This window comes from Rhipicephalus microplus, chromosome 1 (assembly GCF_043290135.1).
Source record: "Rhipicephalus microplus isolate Deutch F79 chromosome 1, USDA_Rmic, whole genome shotgun sequence".
Taxonomy (NCBI): domain Eukaryota; kingdom Metazoa; phylum Arthropoda; class Arachnida; order Ixodida; family Ixodidae; genus Rhipicephalus; species Rhipicephalus microplus.
The window spans coordinates 166,725,261-166,750,949 of NC_134700.1; the positions used below are offsets into that span (position 1 = coordinate 166,725,261).

The 25,689-nt window shown below is 45.0% G+C and overlaps 1 protein-coding gene across 1 annotated transcript; it reads right to left on the bottom strand.

The window, feature by feature from the left end:
• Positions 1–5,420: 5,420 nt before the first annotated feature.
• On the bottom strand, positions 5,421–25,382 carry LOC142768962 (intraflagellar transport protein 81 homolog). Its single transcript, XM_075871617.1, has 14 exons — positions 25,137–25,382; positions 22,805–22,908; positions 21,947–22,127; positions 19,101–19,256; positions 17,928–18,038; positions 16,422–16,506; positions 15,903–16,066; positions 15,190–15,285; positions 14,199–14,339; positions 13,976–14,125; positions 11,557–11,775; positions 10,808–10,894; positions 8,151–8,317; positions 5,421–6,044 (listed from the first exon to the last, which is right to left on the bottom strand). The coding sequence occupies exons 1-14, from the start codon at positions 25,278–25,280 to the stop codon at positions 5,795–5,797; spliced, it is 2,055 nt and encodes a 684-aa protein (XP_075727732.1). The 5' UTR covers positions 25,281–25,382; the 3' UTR covers positions 5,421–5,794.
• Between the last annotated feature and the right edge of the window lie 307 nt (positions 25,383–25,689).

Here is a 25,689-nt window from a genome sequence, read left to right on the forward strand (position 1 = left end):
TTTCATGACGGCCAGTCTGCGATACCGGTTCGAGATCTTTCTAACCAATACAGGCAAGTGACTGCAATCGTGCAATCATTAATTGCCACGATTCGCACGCTACTGAGCAGCATACAATCTCCGTCTGCTAGGAGTGCACTGCAAATACTGGATGCACTGAATCCAGTTCTTGCTAACGTCGTATAAGCACAATGGCTCAACAAAATCTCATCTTCCGCACTGAAGTTAAAAGTGCGTCGATTTTTCAGTGGAATGCCAGAGGCATGAAGTCCCGTATCTCGGACTTTCGCCAATTTGTTCGCGCCAATCAATTCCCTATACATGTCATAAGTGAACCAAACGTATCAACGCCTTATAGATTGTCCGGTTATGAAGCTTTTTGTTCAGCCGCTTGCGAAGAACGAAGCAAAGTAATTGTTTACATTCGCACAGACTTGACTTATCTTTCGCACCCAATAACTTCAAATGACGACAATCAGAACGTGTGTCTTCATGTAAAGAAGAATGCAGTTTCGTTCACGCTTATTGGTGGATATATATCTCTGTCATCGCGATTTGACTGCGATAGATTAAAAGACATCATAATGAGTACACCTAGAAGTTCACCTAGAACACCTAAATAACACCTAGAGAACACCTAGAGAACACCTAGAACATCATAGAAGTTCCACAGTCACGCCTTTTTTGCCTCATCAGCTTCTAAATGGTAGAGGGAAAGTAGCTCTCTCTGGGACAAGCCCGCAAATGCATGGCCCTATGCAGACAGCTTCTTCCCGTGAAATCATCAACAGAAGGTACATGCAACTATTCTCGCAGCCTGGTTCTAGACTCAGATGATGGATGAACGGAAACCTCTCTGCTTCTGCTGTGATACTCCTCGTTGCAGTGCAGTGAAAGCTAAAAATTGTGTTTTACTAGCGAAGTTACATTAGCTTCGGTAAATAGTGCTTACTATCATGTAACTTTGGTAGCCACATTAGATATGGAGCGTGTTTCAAAAATGCACATTTTTAAAGATTGCCTGGTTATTTTTATCATTGCTTCTAGTGTAGCTAATATCTCTTTCCAAGCTGGTTGTTTCTAAGACTGATCATTTTGTATTGCTTGAATTCTGTAGCAAACTTAGATCACCACCGCTCTGAGTCTGACCAACCTGCTCCTCTCTCCCAACTTTTGCATACTGCATTGTTGGGCATTAGAGAGTCTGCTCACAAGCTTTTTCTGAGATGCAGTCAAGTTCTTACGTGTCATATCCTGCACATTGCATATGTTGTGAATTGTCATAGATGATCATTTGTCTTGTAAAAGTGCCTGTAACGTGTAAGTGCAACTGAGCACAATATTTATTGCTATATGCTCTAAAAGGTTTGTGCTATTTGCACGTAGGCAGTGACCTGTAGCTACAAATGTTAGTCACGTTAATTGAATGTATACATGACGTTATTGTGGAACTCCTAATGTTACTTACGCATTACACACTGCTTCAGTAACAAATTCTCAAGCAACATATTTTGCATTAATCACCCAGCTGCGGGTGCAAAATTCGTTTTTGGAGATCAACCAACTTGAGCTGAGATCTATAGATTAGCAACATTTTTTGTTTATTTCTTATTTGTGTAGGATGTGAAAGTGCCAGCAGGCTGTTAGGGAAAAGACACGTCAAGGCTTTAAAATGCAAGGTTATGGTGATAACATCATTGCTTCGGTAAAGTCCTGGCTTTCAATAATGCGAGTGAATTATATGGCATATTAGCAATCATGCTGAGCCTTTGCACATGTGAGCCTAAACTGTAATTAAATTATAAATATCGGTGGAAAAGGATTGTCAGCTCTCTGTAGCTGGCTGTTAAAACGAAAGCTACGCATACAGTCGACTTCCGTCAATACGAGGTTTACAGGAACCTCAAAAACTTCTAATTAATCAAACTTCCAACTGAGCAAAATGCACAAGAAACTGCACTCTTATTGCTTCAAACCTGACAGTTCTCTAAGAAAGTAGTCTGGGATATTTTGTTGCCAAACCTGGCTGCGGCTAGCAAGTTTCCCAAGCACCACACATGTTGAAGTGCTTCTTCAACATTGTCTTCTTTAAAAAGACAAGAAACGCAATATAAGAGCAAGACCCGCAGCAACACATGTAGTACTGGGTGGCGGTTCATTTCTGTGTCATCGTCCACTAGCCAAATCATCTGCACAATTTTTCTGTCTATTAGTGGACCGCATGTATCGACATTGTTGTCACGACAACACATTTTCTAATACGGACGGGGTTAAGGATGGCCCCAAAACTAGCGTTGTCGAGTTCACCTGTTCGCACTTTATGAAATATGTGAGCAAGTTAGGCTTAATGCCGTACTTTTGTGCGATGTCTTGCTTGGCGGTGCCTCCCTGGTCAACTTCTTTCAAGACTTTTGACTCAAGGTCAAGTGTTCGGTAGGGGCCGCGAGTTGCCATTATAAACGTCGCCACCACAATACTCAAAGTAAGCTGTTGAAACACGTGCGGAATCAACCCACAGGGCGTTGGCGGGCTAGTTGGTGTACGATGCTGTGTTTGAACAGCCCAACTGGACGCAGACGGAGCAGGACACATAAACACACACAGAGCGCTGTTTGCGTTTGAGCGTTCTTTTCCACCAGCGTCCAGTCACGCTGTTTTAACTTCAACCAGACTTCAACGAAGCACGCGGCTGAAGTACGTAACCACCACTCAACACATCACAACAAAAGACCTGGTTAGCTGATGCAAATAATGCGATACCCTGGCGTTCACTAAACAAGATGGCCGCTTCATGAACTGTGATGCTGCGGGCAGTGGTGATGGCGGCAACAGCGCAGTCCAACAGCTGTCTTGGCACATGAAGAACTCCCCATTTTGTTCAAAAATTATGGTCACTTCGAGGATCTCAACTGAAAATAACTTCTAAATAACCAACATTACGGGCTTTTAACTTCGAATTATCGAGCATTTTTTCCCATAGGCATGCATGCAAAATTGATGAGATCACTTGTTGACTTTTAATTAACCAAAAACTTCAATTAAGTGACTTCGAATTATCGGAAATCAACTGTACTATGTTGCGTCACAATTACATTTTTGGGACTGCACGCTGCTTAAAATCAGTGTGCAGCAGCAAAACAATTTCTAAAGCAAGTAAAACTTTTCAGCAATGCATGCTTGATTTTTGTAGAAGGTGTAGAAGCAAAAATCCTTCCTGTTTTATCGTTTGCTTGAGTGCTGATACACACTCTTGCTGAGCTTACTATAACAAAGAAGAATGAGCTTTTTTGCGAAGCTGAATGTTTATAGTCACTTCAAAATTTTGGTGAGAAAGTGACCGTTTCAAAGTTTGAGCAGCTAATATACATTCTCCAGTATGCTGTGATTACAATCATTTAATTTCTGGATTAGCTAATACTTTCACTTGTGCATGCTTTTACTAATGGCTATTATATATAAGCTATTGATGCAATAATGTGCTGGTGCACATTGCATCATTGCCATATGCCAAATTCCGAACCTAAATATGAGCTAGATATGTCCACAAATAAATGCGATTCCACTGCGAAGAAACAATGAAGAAAGATTTGCTGGACGGACGCACTAGTGTATTCTTGCAATTCATTCTCACCGGGTTCAACTTCTTGCCATCTGTGTTTTAAGTTCAGTATGATTATGTAGTGCATAGGGTACCCTGAGTGTTGCGGAGTGAGCCAGTGAAAGCAAGCACTTGAATCTCCTTATAATCATTGGTCTGTTGTGTTATTCGTTGATGTTGGTATTGTCATTTGTTACCAGTGAAGTGAAAAGAAAAGTGCGTCGCATGGAATACGTGTTCTTAGTTCAGCTAGAACAGGCGTGATTTTCGCTATCTCAGTACGCACTTAAGCACTGCTTTTACGCAACGTGAGGAGTGCTCTGTGGTATTGTTATCCACACACATATCCAAAGAAATGAAGGTCATCACCATTAGAAGTGAACGAAATGCTGCAATAAAGAGCCTGCCTCATTTGTTTCCACATAAAATTTGCACATACATGATCTCTGGCTTAGTTTCCAGCATACATAATCTTGTGTAACCCTGTATGTGATAGTGAAGTTCTCGGTGACCTGCTGGTATGCATTTTTACACTGCAAGCTTCAATGGTAACAAGTTCTCAAGCGAACCCTTTTAATTCAATAATTGCTTTGCTACTCTTTGCCTGTGTCAGATTCTTTGAAGTTGTCAAATGTTTCGTGATTGGAAGTAAAACTATAAAAAGGTTCCTTGTATATGGCCCTCTTTTTCCTTGTTCTTTACAATATTTGTTTACATCCTAGCGATACTTGACTCCAGCTTTAACACTACAGACATATTATAGCAATTGAAACTCTTTACTGGTCAGCTGTACGATACCTCTGTGAATACTATGTCTTCATTAAAAAGAATGCAATGCAATGCAACATCTTCATTATGAAGAAGTGTAGTGGTTGATAAAGCATTTTGTCACCCTTCAAAATTGCAGTTGACGAATTCAAAGCAAGGTTACAAGTGATGCTGTACTGGAGTTACGGAATTAGGTCGATCATGCAGTTCTCTAACTCGTCCCTAAAAACTTATTTGTACGTATTCTTGCATTTTGCTTCTATTTCGATACAAATATTTTGGCTCGGTATTACCAAGCTTGTGCTTTGCAGAAGAGTACTGCAGCTACCAAGATGCTGCAGGGAATATTTATGTGGTCAAAAGCTGCGTAGACTCAACCAAACAGGTGTTGTAGGTAGAGCTGCAACTATTTTTTGCTTTTTGGGCTGCCCATAAGTCAGCTGTGATGATCTCAAGCTTTAACTACATATTATACTGGGTATACTGTAGTGTTTGTAAGGTGTTTGTGTCTGTAGTTTTGAAGTTGAAGTCTTGGGTCCCTCTTTCTCCTAAAACTGCTACCAGCAAAAGGGGAAGGAATGTATTGCAAGAAAAGGGGAAGTCACAATAACTTTTCATAAAATGTGTTCATCATTCTCACCTCGCCTACTTATACACCGAAATTCTACTTATTCTTCAGACATTGTATTTGCACATCTGCTGTGGGTACCATGTGGTTCATTATGGGAATTCTCTGTCATCCTTGTTTTATGATCTAAATGGCTGGTCGCAATGCCCATGCTTATCTTATGGAGAATACTAACAACTATAGTGCATTATAGTTTCCCATACAGTGTAACATCTACCGCATGTCAGTCCACAGTTAAAGTGAGCGTGATGACTATGGAGAATACATAAGAAGGATGGAGTGCAAGGGCCACCTTACTACTGAAACTTACTCAGCTAGCGTGAACATAGAAAAACAAGGCTGAGCATACATATCCATCGGTTTCAACTCGCCCATCTTTCAACCTTGCTGCAACTTACAGTCTATGCGTGGATATAGTCCACGAGAAAACTTTCTCATAATTTATTGTAACCTAAAAGCTGCCATATGGATATTACATGATAACTGAGAATGTGGGAGAACATACACATAATTAGAACAACATTCATTTGGTTGCAGTTACAGTTCAGCTGGAAACAAGGCACCTTCAGTAGTAACCTCGCTTAGTTCTGTTTTGTTTTTCTGAAAAACTAAACTGTACCTCATAAGTGACACCAGGTGGTATGGCAACCAACATTCACTGCTGTTGGTCTTCTCTCTTACAATGAGGTGCGTAACATAAGGCCAGCGGACCTTCATCATTGTCTACATTGCACACTTTGTAAATGTTTGTGTTAACGCACACAGTATACTGTGCATTTGGCTCTGCACATTGTGGTACTTCACAGGACCAGCCAGTCCCTCGAATTGGTGTCTCCGTGTGTCGCTGCGCTTCCCGGCGGCAGTGCTCCCTGTTGCCAGTGAGTTGAGGCCGTGGTCGCGGCCATTTTGGCCCCCAGCAGCGCCTGCAAGTGCGTCCACTGCTCGGTCTGTGCACGCAGTGAGGCCTGCTTCTCGCGCAGCTCCTTCTGGCGCTCCCGCAGGGCCTTGCCCCGCTTCTCCTGCTCGGCGATCTCGTGGCCCAGCTTGGCTCTGCGCGAGTGTGGCATTTGTGCGCACTGTTCAAGTTGGTGCGGTTTTAGAAAAAGACGTGAATATACACAGTGAAACCTCGTTAAATCGATCTTCGCAGGAACCGAAAACTGAAAGTGTCGTTGAAATCTTATTCTACGAAGCACGGTATCGTCGCAAGAGCGAAGCTACGAACGCAATATGAAGTGGTGCTAGAAGCTCACTCCTTTAGCATGCGACAAGGCGTTACTCTTAAGGAAACGTGGCCGCTACAGTGAGCGAAGCGACGTTTGCTCTGTCTATAGCCTTAGCGCAAACTTTGAGATGAAAAAATACGTACAAAGATATGAGCCGTATGCTGGTCTCGATAAAGATACGGTGCGCACGACAGCAGGCAACCACGCACGGCTAGTCAAATTATGCCGTTTCTGCCGGAGTCGCACAGCCCCCCCCCCCTTCCTTTCGCAACTCTTCATGCGCCGTATCGCACGACTGAAACGACCGGCGTTTCCTTTCCGCTTGAGCCGCCATCGTTGGCATCCCTTGCGCACTTTCACTTGCACGTAACACACTTGACGCGCAGGGTGATATATTCAGATTTGTACTTTTATTTGGAACCTTACGTGGTGACGCCGACGGCAAGAATGCGCCTGGTGGGTCAATATCATTGTGTGAAATATAAGGAAAACCCTACATTGCGTGTGCATAGGGAGCCAGAGAAAGCAGTTTTCTCGTCAAAGTTGTTGTCCTTCCAGCGGGAGTACTGCTTTACCTGCACCAGCGCGTATAAAATTTATTTTGTCTCCCCACACTCTCTTAGAATACCCTCTCCTCAGGGGCTGGAAAGAGTAATTTCACAAGGTTGAGGTTCGATTGCTTCGCGAATGCGATGAGCGCTATTTTGTTCGTGTTGCGTAGCCGCTAGCGTGACGTGGGTTGTTCGGCGTGTGGATCACATGAAAAAATTCTAACAGGTGGATCCAGAGCCAATTCGGAACACACAGCTGTCTCGACAGGGATGGCCCATAACTCGGAATGATGGTTGAGAAGTGGAGGCAGTCCCTCAAAATTCGGGAAGGGCGCAACCCCCATTCCGATAGTATATCCACTTGTAAAGCGTGCACTGCCTCAAGCAGACTCGTATTGCAGTGAAGCAACTAAACGCACATGTTACGGCGGGTTGTTTTCACAGTGCCTATTATACTTTCTTTTTTCGTACTTTCTAGCACTAGAAAAAAACTGATGGGAGCCTAGCCCAATATGCTTCACGGCAACTCTGTAATCGACCCCTGTACCTATCGCACTGAAGGAGCGCGGATGTGCGATTACTTGACTATGCGGTGCAGTGAGCCCCTTTCCCCTTTAGAGCAGTGGCAGTGAGGGGGATAGGAGTGTGTTCAATTCTTAGTGCCGTCGGGACCGGGAGGTGGGGGAGGGGTACCCTGGCCTGTTGGTCGGTGTGGGAAGTCGTATCCCGAGAAGTTGGCCTCTCCTTTATAGCACTGTTATTTCACTCATAGCGATGCTGCGCAATTCTTCTTCGGGCGTTGCAGAAATAAGCGTCCTGAAACCACCACTGCAACTACGATGGGAATCGCGGTACCTCGTCCTCAAACCGCTATCAGAAGTATGGCCTTCGCTTTCAACAACTGCGTTCAATTGCGCCTCTAAAGGCACCATACAACACGCGCATGATGAACACCCTCTACTTATAGCCACGCATACGCTACTTGAGACGCACTGCGCGTCGCGGCTCTCTTCGATGAGAAACTACGCTCTGAAAACAGCAAACTTCATCTAGTTATATATCTTCTGTCTGTGTGACCACTGCTGCTAATAATGTATCTATTTAATAATATAGCTTTATTTAGCGAGAGGTGACCGATTAAATGTTATCTTATTTTCGGACGGGAACTTTGTTACGAGACGGCGTCTATATAAGGTAATATTGTGCGCGTAGTTTGATGATTACGTTCTAGTCGCTGTTCATAGGATGGAAAACGCAAATGCAGGCGTATGGAAAAGCCTGCAGGACTGGTTCTATTGTCGATTTCTTTCTTCCTCACCGGCGTCCGTTTTAGGCGCCTTGGCGAATATGCGTTCACCTTGAATATGTGTTCCCCCTACCTGAGTGAAGTCTGGCCGTCAGAGCCGGCGTCGGCTGCTGCGGGGTTTCCAAGCACACCATTAGCCTTGAGGAAGTTTAGCTGCACTTCGTGTATCCGAAGGCTGTGCTGGAGGAAGTTCAACTTGGACTCCTCGCTGTTCAGTTCACTTCGGAGGCTGGACACTTCCTGGCGCGCAAGAAAGAAATATTTCCGTCAATAAAATTTCGTGTGCATAGTCTCGCAGGACGTACAACGGCGAATGCCTTGTCAACTCCAACTATGGGCTTCACCCTCCGCGTTAGTCTGTTGGTTATTGGTGCTTCACTGCTGACCTGAAGGTTGCGGGGTCGAATCTCTGTCATGGCGGCCGCATTTCGATGGAGGAGCTAATGCTGGAGGCCCGCGGGCTTAGAATTAGGTGCACGTTAAAGAACACCAGGTAGTTGAAATTGCAGGAGCCTTCCACTATGGCGTCTCCCATAATCATACCGTGATATTGGGACGTAGGCTCCAGCAATTATTATGCCCTTCTGCCATCCTCAGCAAATTGCCACGAAAGAGTGAATATGAGAAGACTGCGTGGCTAGCAATCTTGGGGTCTGCGAAATGCGTTCTCTAAATGACACATCAACATTATTAGATTTTATAGCCAATGAAATCGACAGCCAATGTTCTGCGCATGTAATTGATTAGTGATACACCGCGCTTCAGTCGCACACTTGTATTTGAGTGTGCGCGCTTATAGTCTACCCGCGGCGGTTGACTGGATAAGCTGTACAAGTAATATATGCGGGATATCCCAATAGCTAAGTTGGCTCTGACTGCAGGAAATGCATTTCTGATTACTTGTTAGAGAACTCGACTGCTGCCATATGGCTACGCTGCGTAGGTGACTCCTGTAGGCGACCTCTATAAATGCAGCGTCATGTTATCTTACAAATAAACGCACAACACTTTTCAGCTGTTGATGTAAGCGTAGACTTGTTGCGCAGAATGAAATAGGCATTATAACGCCACGCCTAAAAATCTGAGGAGAAGCATCGGAAATGTTTATTCGACGTTTTTACCCGAGTCCGGTATTGATCAGAATGAAAACCAAGCTTCGGTCGAAACGTCCAATAAACCTTTTCTTGTTGCTGCTACCGAGAGTCTTTTGCTTATTTACATATCTAAATGGGGGTACATGCACGTGTTCCCAGTGCAGCGAACTGTATCAGTAGTATTCGGTACTTATCGTCGCTTTCGTCATAATGGTATCTCTCGGCTACGAAAGCCTATGCAACTCCAGAAAACGATCCGTGTGCTGGCAACACTGGTCGAAAAAACCAAGATGGCTACGTTTAACAATCTCAACGCCTCCTAGAAAAACTATGCTTGGAACGTCGCTCTGTTTTCAATCGGGAGCTTCCTGCCAGCACGCAATCTGGGAGGCCACGCATCCTGCCGTGAGTTGCGATCTTCCACTGCGTGTGAACACTTGCCTCCGTACCGCTCAGTCTAGTGACATCAACGCTGCTCGGAGACAACTGTGAGAGCATTGCTGTGTTCGCAGGGAGCGGACGCCAGGGGCGTTAGCCTTCGTACCGGTGGGGGAGGGTAAAATCCGAGGGTAGGGCAGCACGTTCGTGCCTCACGTTCAAGACATGTGTGTGTCAACGCGGCATTTTCCTTTGGCGCTGCGCTGAAGTTTCTTGATTGTGGCGTCGGATCGCGTTGATTCATCGAAAGCGAAAGGTAGCGGATCACCTCATTCTCATCGGCATAAAGGATTTTATTTGCCAAACAGCGGAAGTAGTGGTGCACTGCGCTCAAACAAAGTACAGCAGCTTAATGCTAAAAAAAGTAGCATTGGGCCTTGCACAGAAAACAAGAATATGCGAAAAATAGTCACACACGTAACGCAACAAATTCCCTAAAGTGCTTGTTTATATAAACGAAGATATATTCCGTGCTTAGAGAAGCCCGAATACTGATGTGATAAGAATGCGCACACGCTAAATAATCGTGTACTAATCGATAAGAAATAAGTCGTCGTGAGCGAATTGATTAGAACAAACTACCGCAATGCCCATCGCCTTCTTTTCATTGCGCTTCTTATTTGCGTCGTTCTCCGTCACGCGTCGTCTGCATCCTTCGGGAAATGATGGAGCGATACGTTGCCATCTTTCCACCGCGATGTCACGCATTGCGGCACACTTCCATAGTATTTAGATATCGCTTTCCTTCTTTTTTTGGGGGGGGGGGGGAAGCTTGCGTATGCGGCGTGATGAAAATAAAGGAACTAAATGCGGCCGCGCGTCAACGCGTGCAATGTGGTAACATATGCCCTTTCAAAGTTGACTCTGTTCATAGCCTCTGAGATCACCCCTCTTGAAGGCCATGCCCTGTTAATGTCATTTCCAGGCGCGGCCACCAGGTGGTGAATGCTTAGTTGGAGTCCCGAATATTATCTAATGCCGTGGCGGCACCGATTAAAGAGCCACATCCCGCCACTATTTTTGCGTCTCTGTGCGCTTTCAGACGTCCTGTCAGGCAAATATCCGTTGTTAGCTCCTCAGGTCTTTGTCAACGAAAGCGCGCACAGCGAGTCTAATAGACACCCTTTCAGCGTCACTCATGGTTGAGCGAAAACTCCGTGGATTTTGTTTCGAAGTAATTATAGAAAAACGAACGTACCTGCTCTAAACTTGTCAGCGTGCTTTCCAAGCCTGCTGCGCATGTGTCGTAGGCTGCTTTCTTTTTCTCGTACTCCATTGTCACGTCCTGCGCAAAATATGTCAACCGGGGACGTGTAGTGTTAAACTGAAGTATACGCAGATGGTGCTGCGATGGGCCATCATAGTCAACTATGCTTTCACTTCAAAGCGTTTTCATTTTCCATTGTTTCGATATGACCTCCTCATAAGGGTATGTCATGGATACCATGTTCACAGCTGGACATTGTAGGCAAGTGCTGATACAGCTGTAAAGATCCAACTACGTCAAGGCTTGTACGATCCCCAAGCATATGATCTCGAAGTGCAGAATGGACATATCATTTGTTTCGTGTGAGGTGCATCATGTGTATTTTCGATGCTGAAATCCCGAATGAGTGCAATTAATCTGTGTAAAGTGCGTCCTACTGTCTAATGCTTTACGGTTAGTACTGTTCAAACTTCGAATACTTTACATGTAATATAAAGGCACACTGACACGCTGCTTGTATAAAAGTTTTCAACCGAGAGGAGGAGCGCCTCCTTTTGGGGCTATAAACACGAAGGATGAAGCTCGCTGACGTCGCGACCTCCGCAGTTCATTTCTGGGAGGTCACACATATTCGCCACCACTGTCAGGGGAATTATGTCTGCACGCAAAAAGCCTTCTTTGTAAATGTGTGTGGGCAGCGCCTCCAGAGGACGCGCTGGTTTGGGCTAAAGGAAATCTACCTGGTAGGTTTTTCTAAGCGGCCTGAGGTCCTTTATGGCCGGCGCCAGGCGCCCCTTCCTTTCGGCAATTCGCTTGTTGAGGCTGGTCACCATGGTGGACATCTCTTCCAGCGTCGCCATCTTTGTCTCGTCGAGCGCGGCCTTGTTGCCGGACAAGCTTTCCAGGGTTCCCTGTAACCGGTGGTAGCCGCGAACGCCGTGCTTTTCTTCGAGCGCCTCCTGCGAAAACACGCCCGTTGCGGTTAGCGGGGCCACTCCATGGGATTATAAAAAAGTTGCTGACATGTACACTATCTGTTCAATACGCAGCTGACGAATCCACCCAATGAACGACGAATGAGAAGCAGGTGCGAGCTAAACATTTCGTATGCAATGTAATGCGCAAGTTTCTTTGGGGGTCAATTCACGGAAGTGTTGTTTCATGCGACACAGAACTGTCTTCGAGTAGCATAGAGTAGCAGTTTCACCCGAGTCAACGCTTGCTAAAGCTAAATAATAGTAGTGTTGAGATTTTTCTCTTTGCATCTTTTCGTAGTCGTATCTTGTCAGCGTGTGTGGTGCAGTATACGGGTAAAGCAGATAATATGTAAAAGAAAGGTGCCAGAGAAGTTTATAATAGCAGTGACGTTTCATATATACACATACATACTTTGTTTCCTTGTGTTCGTGGCAGTTGCCGGCTTGCTCTCAATTTCCCTCTTTTCTCTGTGTCCTTGTGTATTTGCGTATAAAAATCAAATAAATAAGCATAAATAATCAAAAACTGCAGTTTCGTGTGCGAATACACCAATGAGCGAAACTATTTAAAAAATATTGGTCACATATCTGCATGTTTCACTGCGAATTTCGCCGAAAGATGGTAGTCTTGCGTCCGGAGACAGTGAACAAAAAGTTTATTTGATGTTATGCGTGAGAAAATGGGTGAATTGTATTCTGAAGGCACTGCGTTAGAGTGCCTCGATCCGTGCAGCGAAGGCGAACGAGCGCATCGAGGCTTGTTAGACACGAGCGCTATCTGGCAGTTATCTTCGAAAACAAAGAAAGGCGTACGTGTGCGCCCGTCTCCGAGGCGATAAGGTGTACAACGCAAAGTGACGGGCAGGTGCCACCACCATGTCGTCTTAGCAAAGCGTTGGAAACACGTGCCTTTTTGAGCACAGCGTTGCATTGTCAGCGCAGCGAGATAAACACTACGGTTCTTAGAATTACTCATGTATGCCTTCTCTGATATAAAGACACACATACAAAATACTGACGTGTTGTTATAGTGCCTTAGATATGCGCAATAATTGCTTTTAATTTGACAATCGAACAAGTATGAACACTGAAACTTGAGCAATATGTGTGGGCGCTGCGGATGGGGTTGGCCGTTTGGAATGTTGTTGGGGGCTGTTAGGGGCATTGTTACGACGGACAAACAGACAAATGTACAGACAGATAGACCAAAATTTTTGCGTCGAAGTACCCCAAGAAATTTCTACCGTCTTTAATGGGAGGCAGACGAGGATGCAACCTGATCTCGCTGCTGGCTTTCATGAAAGTGGTAGAGTGGGGAGCGGATGGGGAGAGCGTCTGCTGCGCTCGATGGCGGGAACGACTGAGCGAGTGAGTGTGCGGCGCGCGTGGAGCAGCAAACAACAGGAGCGCACTCGTGTTGTTTTGCTCGGCGCAAAACACCTTTCTAGTTCAATTTCGAACCTTTCTAGTTCAATGGCATGGAACAAAGCTCAAGGTTTGGTGTCCCGTCAGGAAGAATTTCGCCGCCCAAGAAACTGTCGTCACCGCTCTTTATACAACACAATCGTCTATACGGCTTGACGATGTGCTCTCTCTCTCTCTTTCTTTCTCTCTCTCTCTCTCTCTCTCTCTCTCTCTATATATATATATATATATATATATATATAGAGAGAGAGAGAGAGAGAGAGAGAAAGAGAGAGAGAGCACATCGTCAAGCCGTATAGACGATTGTGTTGTATAAAGAACTTTATATATATATATATATATATATATATATATATATATATATATATATATATATATATATATATATATATATATATATATATATATATATATATATATATATATATCAATAAACCTTCCACATGACGCATTTTCAGATGATCGAATGATATCAAAGCTGGCAAGGGAATATTTTTGTCCACTAAAACAATACAACAGCAAAAAAAAAAAAATCTGGCGTGTTTTCAGTCGGTATCGGAACTCGAACTTGGGCGCGAACTGATGCGAGACGAGCGATATGTCTTTACGGCAGTGCTTCCAGGGCCAATCTGGAATGAAGCCTTGCTACTGGGAGTAAGTTTCCTTAACTTAGCCGGTCACGTCATAAACCTTGCATGCTGTCAAATGAGATGCACTCAAGTGACGTCATAGTGTCGCGCAAGTTTCTCGCACTCACCAGACTCTGTCTGAGGTCGCGCTCCTTGTGCGTGAGTATCTCCTGCGTCCTGGCAAGCACACCGGTCTCGGCCCTCAGCTCGGCCAGCTCCTGGCGTTGTTGCTTGTACTGGCTGCTCTTGCCACGCAGAGCGTTCACATACTTCTTAAACTGCAGCGTGGTGAGCAGATGTGCATGTTCATGCATGGGCACCGAGAGCTTCGCTGCTTGCGTCAGCGCATACCTCGTCTCCTTTGAGAACCTGCTCGCCGCCGGCGACCACAGACTGTTTCTCTTGCAGCTGAGCCTCGAGCTGGGAGACTTGCAGGCGCAGCTCGTTGAGCGTCTCGGCGGCCGCTTCCTTCTTTCGTGCGATTACTGCCGCCTGCGGAGTGAACGAGGCCATGCATCAAACACCCAGGCACAAGGCCGTTATGTTCACGTTGCCAACCGCTTCTTCGTTGGCTGAATCATACAGCCTCACTTTGGCTGAAGGCCATCTAGGATTTCAGTGTAACACTAAGGCCATGGGGCCGGGGAAGATCACGACCCTCACTTACACCTGTGTGTGTATTTAGGCGAAAGCCTTAGGCACCTGATCGAACTGGAAATTTGATTGTCGGCAGCGACCGTCCCACGGCGTCGGGGAAGAGTGATGCAAAATATTATCATGTGATAACGGCACCATATGACGTCATCCTGACGGCACATAGCAGAATTTGTGGAGTCAACATGAGGTCACAAATTCCGGCGTGACGTAACGCCACACGATGCCGTTGTAGCGCCCTCTTTTTGGGGGCGAACAAAACCGGAGAGCACGCGATCTCAAGAGAAGAAAATGAAGACGGGGCTTGGCAGTGGGGCACGTGAAGGCAACGCTTGCGTTCCATGCTCCCTTATACTACAGTGTCTAGAAATATACTGGTACTTATACGTCTACTGAGAAAGAAAAAGGAGATTGCTTTCACGTTTGAGTTGTGTTTGGGGAATGCGGAAGGGAATGAGGGGTGTGCGTCTGTGGAATAGCTGAGCTGCACTCTTCACAGAAAGTTATTACTTCCTTATTTTCGAAAAGTGCTTCGGATATGCTTTAATTTTCTGCACTTGCAACGAGCGATTCTTTCTCGATTTTCGTGATACATGAATACTGCCACCGCCATTCCGTAATAATGCAACTGTGCTTGAAGCAAAATGGCGGAATTCACGCCAAATAACGTAAATATGTACACACATACCTGTTGCCTAAACAGCGTCAGCTTGTCATCAGCTTGTTCTTGACTTCGCATCTTCTGCTCATAAAGAGCGTTGATCTCCTGGTTTTCGGTCTGTACCTGTGTCAAAATAACGGCAAACGATTTTACAACTGATATTCAGTGCGGGTTAACATACTCGTTGTATGATATATAGGGCACTCTTGCTTCGGACTAGATTAAAGGATGCAATAATCATGGTTGTTGTCAAATCTCATGTTACACGATATTGCCAACACATCAGTGTCAACAGAAATAAATTCATCATCCCCTCAATGTTCTTGCGCTGTCAGAGCCAATTAGTTTATATCCAACGACCTTTACGCGCAAAACGTTATATCCGATTCGGTTTGGACACATTTCAAATGACTGAAAATGAAAACGTGCCAGCCAGAAGCCATCGTCTAAAAATGTTGCTTGCCCCGCCACCGGCTATTATACTCAACTCGGCTACTGACCCGCAGGTCGCGGATCGAATCCCGGCTGCGGCGGCGCATTTTCGATCGAGACGAAAATGCTGCAGGCCCGTGTGCTCAGATTTGGTTGCACGTTAAAGAACCCCAGGTGGTCGAAATTCCTGGAACCCTGCACTACGGCGTGGTGGTTTTGGGACGTTAAAACCTACGAATCAGTCATATAAAAATATTGCTTGCATATGGAGATTGTCCTATACCTGCCATCGATGCGTGGTCACATACCTTTGCCTTTAGTCTGTTGATTTCGTTTTGTCCCATCGCTGGTTCAGCGGACACCTTCTGCAGGTCCTTAATGGCGTTCTGACAAGCGGTGATTTCTTTGGGCAGCTTGTCTCGCACCAGGTAGCCATTGGCTCGGACCTCTTCCTCCAGCTTTTTCATCAGGCCTTCAAACATATTGAAACATGCCTCGAAAACTTACGGGGTTTTCGGTCTTGCACCGAATTTCGTTAGTGTTCGCCAACTACCAAGCCCCAAAATATCCGCGCTTATTGTTTTACTATTTTTACCCTCGCTGCTTCTGAAGTACACTTATAATATTAACTTTATTATGCGTCATGTTCTTGCGCATGCTAGCAACTTTTATTTCTCCACTTACACAATTTTACCACGATAGAGGTGCGTTATAGTTGTTCTGTGTAAGATAGTTTCTAATGAATTCAACATCAACCTTTAAAATGCAAGTACGATCATTGTAAAGAATAATCACGATTTTACAAGCTTAAAGGTGGAGAAGCATACCTTCTGGTGTTGCACCGGTTCCCGAATGTTGCAGGTCTCTTAGTTGCTGCGTTAGCCTGTGGATCTTTTGCTCGCAGTGGTTCAACTGCAGTTTAATAGAAAGATGCATCGATGTGAGTGCCAAATGTGCGCGCATTAGTTCGACAATAATTTTCTCGACCTATCCCCCCCCCCCGCCCCAACTCCTCATAAAAAGTGCACCAACGTGGAGAGACCATTTCCGCTATCAATAGTTTGTATATCGTGCAGCTAGATGGCAAGGCCCAATTATGAATGATGCGCTCTGGTCTGAGCTCATGCACGTGCCTAAATACTCTTGCACTTGCTCGCTTTGATTGCTTGGTGGATATGCTTATTGGTTTGCAACAAATATAGGAATTCGGAGTTGTTCATGTCCACCTGCGTCCAGTGTAGATAAGCTGCGATCAAGATTATAGAAGTAGGGACAATACATAGACGCCCTGTCTTATTTTTTCATCATCAACACGCTATACGTACGTTTACTACTTGAACTTCGCTCACAAAATACTTAGTTGGGGTGGAGCAGTTTGGTAGTGACCTCAAAAATACATGTAAAATTAAAATACCATTTCCGATAACATATTCAACAACGTCTCATGCAATCTAGTTGTCTCTTCATAAATTTGTCACCTCAAAACCGAGACTCTACATTAATATGAATTTACGCTATTTGTATCTTCGTAAATTTGTCACATCAAAACCGTGACTCTACAATGATAGGAATCTACGCTTCGGCAGTTGAGCAATATTTAGTCGTACAAATCGGAACCGTTCTTTCTTGCACAGTTTATAAAGGGCCAAAATGTGCAATATATTTAGTAAACTGCGAAGGCGTTGCCACTATTAGCGACGGGGTTCGAATTCGGAAACGAAGTGCACCCTTATTATCGCTACGAACAGGCCGTGCATATATTTCTTCGTCAGTAGTGATGCATAGAGTGGTTTTGAAGAATACCCGCTGCGGTGGCTTAGTGGCCATGTTGTTTCGCTGCAACTCACGAGGGGGCAGGTTAGCTTCAGGCCTAGGGGCCGTATTTATAGATAGAGGCCAATAGATTTGTTACAATATAGCTTCTGGACAAAGTAGCATATGCAGTTACTCCAGAGGCTAAATGCGAGAACGACCGTGTGCCTAAAGATTCGGGTGCACCCAGGAAGACCAAATTAATTAAGTCTCGTATTTTGGCATTGCGGCGTGCTTCGTAATCATATCGTGGTGTTGTCGTGGTAGTGTCGTAGTGGTACTTCGTAAATCAAGCACAGTGTTCGTACCGACCCCAAGTACTGTCACTCACATACTACTTACTTCCAGGGAGCCCGCGTGCTATCGCATTCAGCCTAATTACGGCGCCTTCAACCCAACCGCCACGTCTGTAGATTCTACAAGTTTTTTCTGAAGCTCTGCAGCTTACTGAACTTGTGCTCTGCGAATCTTTCGCAGGTTCACGTGATGCAAGTTCATGCGTGGAAGGCTTCAAATCTCACCGTGTCCCTCAGGCTGTTCCTTTGCTGGGCGAGCGTCTCTGCTCTGTCCTGTTCCTCGCGGAGGTTCTTGGCCAACTGGAGCAGGGTATCCTTGTTGCGCTGAGTTTCGACCTGCGGTGTATCGGCGCGTGCGTTTGACGCCGTTAGTCTCGTTTTTGTTTTCTCTTCATTTCATTCACTTTCGTTGATCGACACTTTTCTACCCTGTCGGGATGAGCGTATATATGGGTCAGCATACTGCGTCCTCGCAGCTTCCAGTCTAGCTTCTTCGGCAAGATATATAGTGTCAAAGAAAATTTCCTCAACGTCGTTGTTATTTCGCAACATGCCATGAAGTGTGCAAAAGCTCACATTAATTTGTGTGAGTGCTGTATGCATCGTCCTTAATTAGTGAATGGGATATACATGTGCTTTGAGGTTGACAATGCTTCAGGCTTGGTGAAAAAAAAACATATTTTAAGTGCATTAATAACTGCTGTGAACAATGCAGCTGAATTTAACACTAGCGCGTGGCAAGAAACGTTTACAAACAAAACTAGAAGTTGCCAATTTCTCAAGTGCCCTCACTTTGATCCCGTCGTGCACTCACTTCGGTGGGCCGGGCGCCAGCTGTATGTCGTCAAACAGCAGAGTATGTCGTAACATCAAGCCGCTATTGCATTGGACAGAATCACTAATGTATGGGCCAAGCGAATAAGAAAGCCTTGTAATAGGAATACACAATTCAGTGAAGTTTTCACGTTTTTTTTCAACCTTTTAGATACAACCTAAGCGTATATTCCTTGTTAGTGGAGCTAATAGCGCGTCAGAAGTAGTCGAAAGAACCCCCCCCCCCCCCCAATTCCCCGCCTTTATTTCATTTACATTGGACTCTTAACAAACGTCATGAGAAGATGATTTGGTTGGTGTATTTGCTTCACGATTTAAAACACTGCGCTTAGGACCCAGTCTGGCATGCTGTCGTACGGGATACAGGTGCTTCAATAACCAGTCACATCCGTACCTCTTGAGGGTTTTTTTAAATGAAGCACGTCTTTACGCAAACCGAAAGGCCATTTCGGGAAGAAAAACATTCTTAACCCTCACTTTACAAATTTTGGTTAGGCAAAAGCGTGTGTTGCTTTCTTGAAACCTCCTTAAGGATGCAAAGCGGTTCAACGGTGAAGTGCTTACCTTTCGTCGAAGCTTCGCAATCTTCTTGGTCAGCTGCTCACGCTCCTGCTCCATCTGGGAGATGTCTTTGCGCAGTTCCTGAGTGTTCAGACCACTGGCCTTGAGTGCTTCGCCCATCTTGTGCGCCTCCTTGAACTGCTCCATGGCCGCTTCGTACTGCGTGGATCCACTTTTTTCTTCTGTTTACTGCTCGTGACTCTATAGTCGAAAAGTGCCCTTAGATCAACTCGCGTGAAAATGATAAACCAAAATTTGATTTTCTGACCAGGGGATCGAGTTTTGGGCATATCAACCGTGTTGCATCTCGATTTTCCGGGATGGAGAGGTGCGTATATTCGCGTGTGATGTTTCATGGTTTTCCTCTCTTTCTTTTTTTCTTTTCAGCGTGGTATACGCAGGAAAACCGCCATTCCTACGTGCTTTCCCTTTCGGAAAGTAAAACTCGGGGGCAGCCGCCACGGCGCTTCTTCTCGTAGACAGGCTAAAGATTGCTGCGTGTGTTATAGAGTTTAAGGAAGAAACACGGAAACGCAACACATCACATTCAAGGAATAAGCGTTCCACTTGTGTACTTCGCGCGACTTGCTGTTTTTCCTGACCAGGTTCGGATGCGACGTGCATTTTTACTGTTATATATTGACACTCACAGGGGTTTTTTTTTTTTGCCGTTGGCCTCACCGTCACGGTCATGCTTTTCATGGAGTCCAAATTGCTAACATCACCTCCCTCATCGTGTGTCCTACCCGAGAGCAAAAGCTCGTGAGCGCTGGCTGAAGCGGAGATTAGACGAGCCAGACGTCTCCGTCACCGGGATGGCGCATACGATACCATCACCCTCAGTGCCAGGCCTGTTGTTGATTACTTATGAAGTGGAAAGGGAACACCACCCAGCCCATCTTTCGTAAGGAGCATGAAAGGACGACGGGGTGGCTTAGCTCAAAGGCTGCGTCGCTCGGAGGTCGCGGTTGACGGCGAGCGCGCTATCTCGACAGGCATCAGAAGAGGGCTATTGAAATTGTTGTTTTGTGAACGCTTACTTATTTCGTGTTTAGAGAACTGACAGCACAAAGACCGCTTCGTTCTCTGGAGCGGCCTAATTGCGCGTTTTCTTGGGTTAAGTTATATCGGATATGAAATAGTGAGCTTATATAGCTTTATTTACGTCGTATATGACGTCACAATTTGTTGTTACTGCATTCATTGCTACGCCCTTAAGCCAAACCATGATTTTTTTGAAAGCTCGTCCCGGCAACTTCCACCCGGACATAACACAGCGGCTGCGCATCTTCTGCGCTCCGGCCACGCTGCAGTTTCGATATCGTCCAAATCGGCGCCTTGAATTTCGATGATTGGTTTCTCAAGTTGCTTGCTTGTTGTTTTATCTCAGAAGTATTGGTATTCAATAAATCCTCAGGACTAGCAATAACCATCCATTCCAATAATGGTCCCGTCTAACGACTTTTTTGTATGAACAACTGCTTTTAAGCTAATGAAATTGTAACCTAACGAATTTTTGCTAATTGATAAATTTGTTGCAGCTGCAGATGCTTCACAATACTTCAATTTCAACTCGGAGTTCGTGCGTGAAGACATGTGCCTCACTGTTATATCACATTTATGAAAACAAATTTTTATTGTTAAGAAAAATAATTCAACTAGTTTCACCGTGAAACTAGCTGAATGATCGTGGAACAGTGAAGCTGCAGTGATGGTGATGATGACGTTTGATACAAAAAGTCGTCAACATCATTTTGTTGCATTAATTTATTTATTTATACACTCCCCCTTCTAGCCGCATCACACCTCCTTCTCTTCCTACTACTGCTACTACTACGACTAATAATAATAATAATAATAATAATAATAATAATAATAATAATAATAATAATAATAATAATAATAATAATAATAATAATAATAATAATAATAATAATAATAATAATAATACTATGACAATGACACAGGGTAGACACAGTGTCATGCGGGCAGTTATAATCGCGATCAGGGCCAATTAGCCAGATTAGACTCGTTCTAGATGACGCACTGCTACACGGACACTTTTAATCGCGATCGTACCTGATCTGATCCGCGCATAGTAATCTGGCTCCCAGATCGTGATAGCACTAAACTCTGCGCCAAACTCGATCCGGATTAGTTTGTAGCGGGTAGCAGCGATAATTTTCGGTTGCGATCAAGAAATACGATCCACATCATCCCTGATCGTGATTAAAAGTGCCCGCGTGACAATCTCACTTTTGGTGTGGCGCACTCCCCGATTGGTTCTTATCGTAGGGAAGATGGAACAATACAACACCTTCGGACCTCTTGTCGAATGTTTTACGCATTAAGAAATCGTTCTATAGACACACCGTTACGCATCACTGGATTATATTTAAAACCTTCAAATTTACTATCTCTTGGTGCACTCACCCTCAAGCGCAGCGAGGTGAAAGTGCGAGGGCATTCAAGATTGCATAGCAGAGTCATTGAGATTTATACAATAACTGTGGATCCAAAACATCACATTCAACGAAACCAAGTTGATTTTCTTTTATATATTAGATTATTTCTTTTTCACTATAAAAATCAGTTCGACCATCTTTTTTTTTATTTAAAAAATAAGTTCTGGTCCGAAACCTTCTTATTAAACAAAAGCACAAAATGTTCTTTCTTATATATTTCAAATACTTTAGCGTAGCTATCCAAATCTTTTCCAATCATCCCCCAGTATAGGTGTGAGCCTGAATTTTAGGATCGACAGCTTTGTTGTAAAAAGACCCGTAGATTTAAGGCGTAATGGTAGACTCGGACGCTTAGCCGACTCGCGACGCTTTGATGGCGTATACCTGCGTGTATACTGCTTGCAGCTCTATGTCCCCACTCAGTTCGGGCGGCAGCTCGACCCTGACCAGGAATCGTCCCAGGTAGGCTCTCTTCCGTAGCTCGGGCAGTCCGCGCAACAACCACTCGAGCAGAGGGAGCACTGCCTCCTTGGCGCCGGACACCAGGCCTTGGCGGAACGAACCACTGCGGTACAAGAGGCCGAGTTGCGTGCGTCACCGGCTGCTCATGTTACCCAGTTTTTTAAGGCGACAGCCTCACATTCCTCATCAAACGGGAAGAAATCTGACCGTCGGTGGCGACCGTCCCTCAGCGTCGGAAACGAGCGATGACGCAAAATATCGTAATCACGTGATGACGTCAGAGAGCGCGAAACATTGTGTCGCCATGACGTCATGCCAGAGTTTGTTTCTGAATCTGGCAAGCTTATTATGCATGATACAACGCGTATATCTGTTTCTTTGGCCCGTGAGGCATGCCGATGAATGTTCTGTAAAAGCTGCTCTTTAACGGTCGGCTGCGTATTTAGTGGCGTATGTTTGCCATCGCTATACGAACGCCGTTGAATGTTTACACTACATACGTTTTCATTTTCGCGAATTTGTCTCATATTAGAATTTAGCTGGCATGTATTCTTTCTTTTCTGTTTTTTTACGTACTGTACTCATCAGTAAGAACAAGATCAAGATTAAAGAGAGAGAGAAAAAGTGTCCGACCTCCCCCCCCCCCCCCCCCCCACTTCTCCTCGTTTCTGAAATATATTTGTGCCTACGTGCCTAAGACTTGGCACGTACTTTCATACTTTTTTGACGCCACTGGCGTTCTTCCGCAGCTCGCATCGTTCCGGACTACTACGTACGTACCGGCCTGCGATGTCAGGTGGAGGTCTGTACTTCAGTATCCGCAGGAAGGCCAGACTTCTTACGGCCAATTGCTCGGGGTCCTCGCTACGCACGTCAGCTTTCATCTGCAAACCATCCAACTAGATGTCAATGATGCGCGCATGCACCGGAATAAAAATCTTGCGCGAAAGCTAATAACGAAACGCAAGGTGAAGAAAACAGGATGTGCAAGAGCGAGCGTCACTTGCAAGGGACGCTCTTTCCTGCACATCTCGTTTGATTCGCCTCGCTTTGCGCTATGATCGTTTGCAGAGCTGAACCGACTAGCCCGGCACCGTGTTCTAAAGAAAAGTTACCCGTTACAATGGCTTAGTAAATATGGTACTCCACTGCTGGGTCGAAGGTCGCGGAATCGAATCCTGGCCGGGGCGGTCTCATTTTCAATGGCGGCGCAAATGCTTGAGGCCCGCGTACTCATAATTATAGGTGCACGTTAAATAACCTCAGGTGATCAAAATTCCCGGAGCCCTCCACCATAGTGTCTTTCATAATGATATCGTGGCTTTGAGATGTTAAACCTTGGCAATTATGATTAATAAGAAAATTGAAGAGCGCATTTTCATGCATTGGGATGACCCTTACAACATTAGAAATTCACTCACGCAATAAAGATGTTCCTTTTTCTTTCGTTACGTTCATTTGGGTAAGACATATGTAGTTTGTATGAACAAATGAGTCATGATTACTTATGATAAAGCACACCTGTTGACCTGACTGTCCCGAGAGAGCTGAATCGCGACACCGGAAGCGCTATATTATAACTTGGTATGTGTCACGCGTGAATGGGGTGTATGCACATACGTCTTAGTAAATTATTTATTGGGTATTTCCTGGACATTCATCTATCGCGTTCACCACTTTTAATAAGTATTTTTGTAATACAAGTTGATCGCCATGCTACATTCACGAAATCGACACTAATTATTGTTTGTTACCCTGCCGATGTTGCAGAATTACTCGCGCTTTATGCACTGCTGCTCTATTTTTCTTTTTTACTGCCACTAAAGTGAACTTGGCTCCAAAATTGCAAACAACTGGAAGTGACTCAGATTAAATGTGGTTACCAAAAACGTTATGTAGAATTCCTGCAGAAAAAAAAGGTGAATTGGTTGCAGAAACAGGACATTTTCTTATATATCACTTTACGTGGTAGGTATTCCATAATGTACAGCGGTTGATATGTGGGAGTGGTGTCTTCATAAAGATAGATGTACTTTTATGAGTTGAACTATGTAATTATCATGCTCATGCTGCTAGTGAAGTAGTTACAATACTTTTAACAAAAACCGAAAATTAAGCAGACCTTACAGGAGCACATTGCAGGCACAAAAACTTTGCCCCTTGTTTTTTCTGTTGCAATAAGTAGCTAACGACCCACATAGCACGACTAGAAAGCTCGTTAGCTCGAGAGCGCGATGGCAAATTTTTCGGAGACTGTTTTATAGCGCCCAGTCGCAGTTTTAGTTTCAGAGAGCGCACTGCAGGGTAAGACGGTGCCGAGAGCAGTTTTTCTGTAAACAAGGCTGGCCACACAAAACCGCGTGCACACGAGCACCTGCAGCGTTGACAACTCTCTTCAAGGATAATTGCTGCTATAATCTCCGCTGAGACGTTGTAAATATGCGTGACCACCTAAAAAAAATGCACTGTCTATGTACAAGCACGTCAGCCTCTGTACTCTATACCCTGCAAGAATGCTAGGTCCTTCTCTTTCCTTGAGTAGGCCTGCCAGCAAATTTCTACAGGAATTCATCGGTGCGTGCTTTTGTACGTAAAATTTTGTGCTGCTTAGTTTTATTTTGTCTTCACTAGTGCATTGATATGATTGTGATGTCATGTGACATATATTCTTGGTTCTTTGCTATAAACTGTTAGTTGGAAGTGAGAGCTTGTCCTCCTGGTCCCCTTTGTCTGCCTTTTTTTGCGCTTCAGCTGTGGAAAATATGGAATACCAACTATGGCCCGCTCCCACACCTTGCTGCTATAGGAGAGAGTTTTCGTGAGGATCTTGACAGCGAACACAACTCGTGACGTAGGGGACGATCGGTTAGCACTCAAACCAAAGGTGAGTTTCGCTTGCAGTTGTGCGACACGCACTTTAAAATCGATTTTAAATATGTTATAGGCTATATTTTACTCGTTTATATCTCGTAAATGATGAGAGTGCGTCCGCACAAGTATATCCCACAAGTTATCTCGCTTTCAAATGTTTGTGTGAGTACTCCTTTGACTCCGCGTAGTCGCATGCAGCAAGAATGTTTACCAGACTCCGCGAGCCACGCTGTGTACAAACCTTCGGGTCCAACACGGCGAAGACGTCGTTCAACGCCTGCAGTAGCTGGTCTGGCCGAAACGCGTCGAAGCTGATGAGGTTGAGCTTCTTGTTGAAAGGCTCCTTGTTCAGTTCCTGAACGATGAACTTCAGTTGCTCACTCATGGTGGCAGCTCTCGTGCGCCCGGTATACGAACGACAAGCGATGACGGTCGATGCTCGAAGCGGCCGGCTGGCCCGCTTTCCCTTCAACGTCCCGTAGCAGGAATTTCGACTCCCAGAGGGTGTATCCAGGAGCGACGCTTTGTTGGTTACGTTGGCGGTAACCATGGCAACGCTTAGCGGTGGCCGGGTTCAGATGGTTGGTTGCCCCGCGTCGTTAGGAGCGCTACCTATGAGCGCTGCATGGAGGATGATGCTGATAGTGAATGAATTCGTCGTGGCGTACATTGAATACCGTATATCTTTCGGATATGTTTTGGTGCCGCCATATTGGGCTGTTAACTTTGTCCTTTTCTATCTTTGATTACTAAACGAACAGTGCTGTTGGGTTTTCACGTGCCAAAACGACAAT

What these genes read in the sequence shown, in the direction of transcription:
- LOC142768962 (XM_075871617.1), bottom strand. Translation starts at nt 25,280, where the DNA reads ATGAGTGAGCAACTGAAGTTCATCGTTCAGGAACTGAACAAGGAGCCT. An exon ending in CCACCTGACATCGCAGGCCG is followed by an intron (nt 22,128 to 22,804) that starts GTACGTACGTAG and finishes CTTGTACCGCAG; the next exon opens with TGGTTCGTTCCGCCAAGGCC. An exon ending in TTGCGAAGCTTCGACGAAAG is followed by an intron (nt 18,039 to 19,100) that starts GTAAGCACTTCA and finishes GATACACCGCAG; the next exon opens with GTCGAAACTCAGCGCAACAA.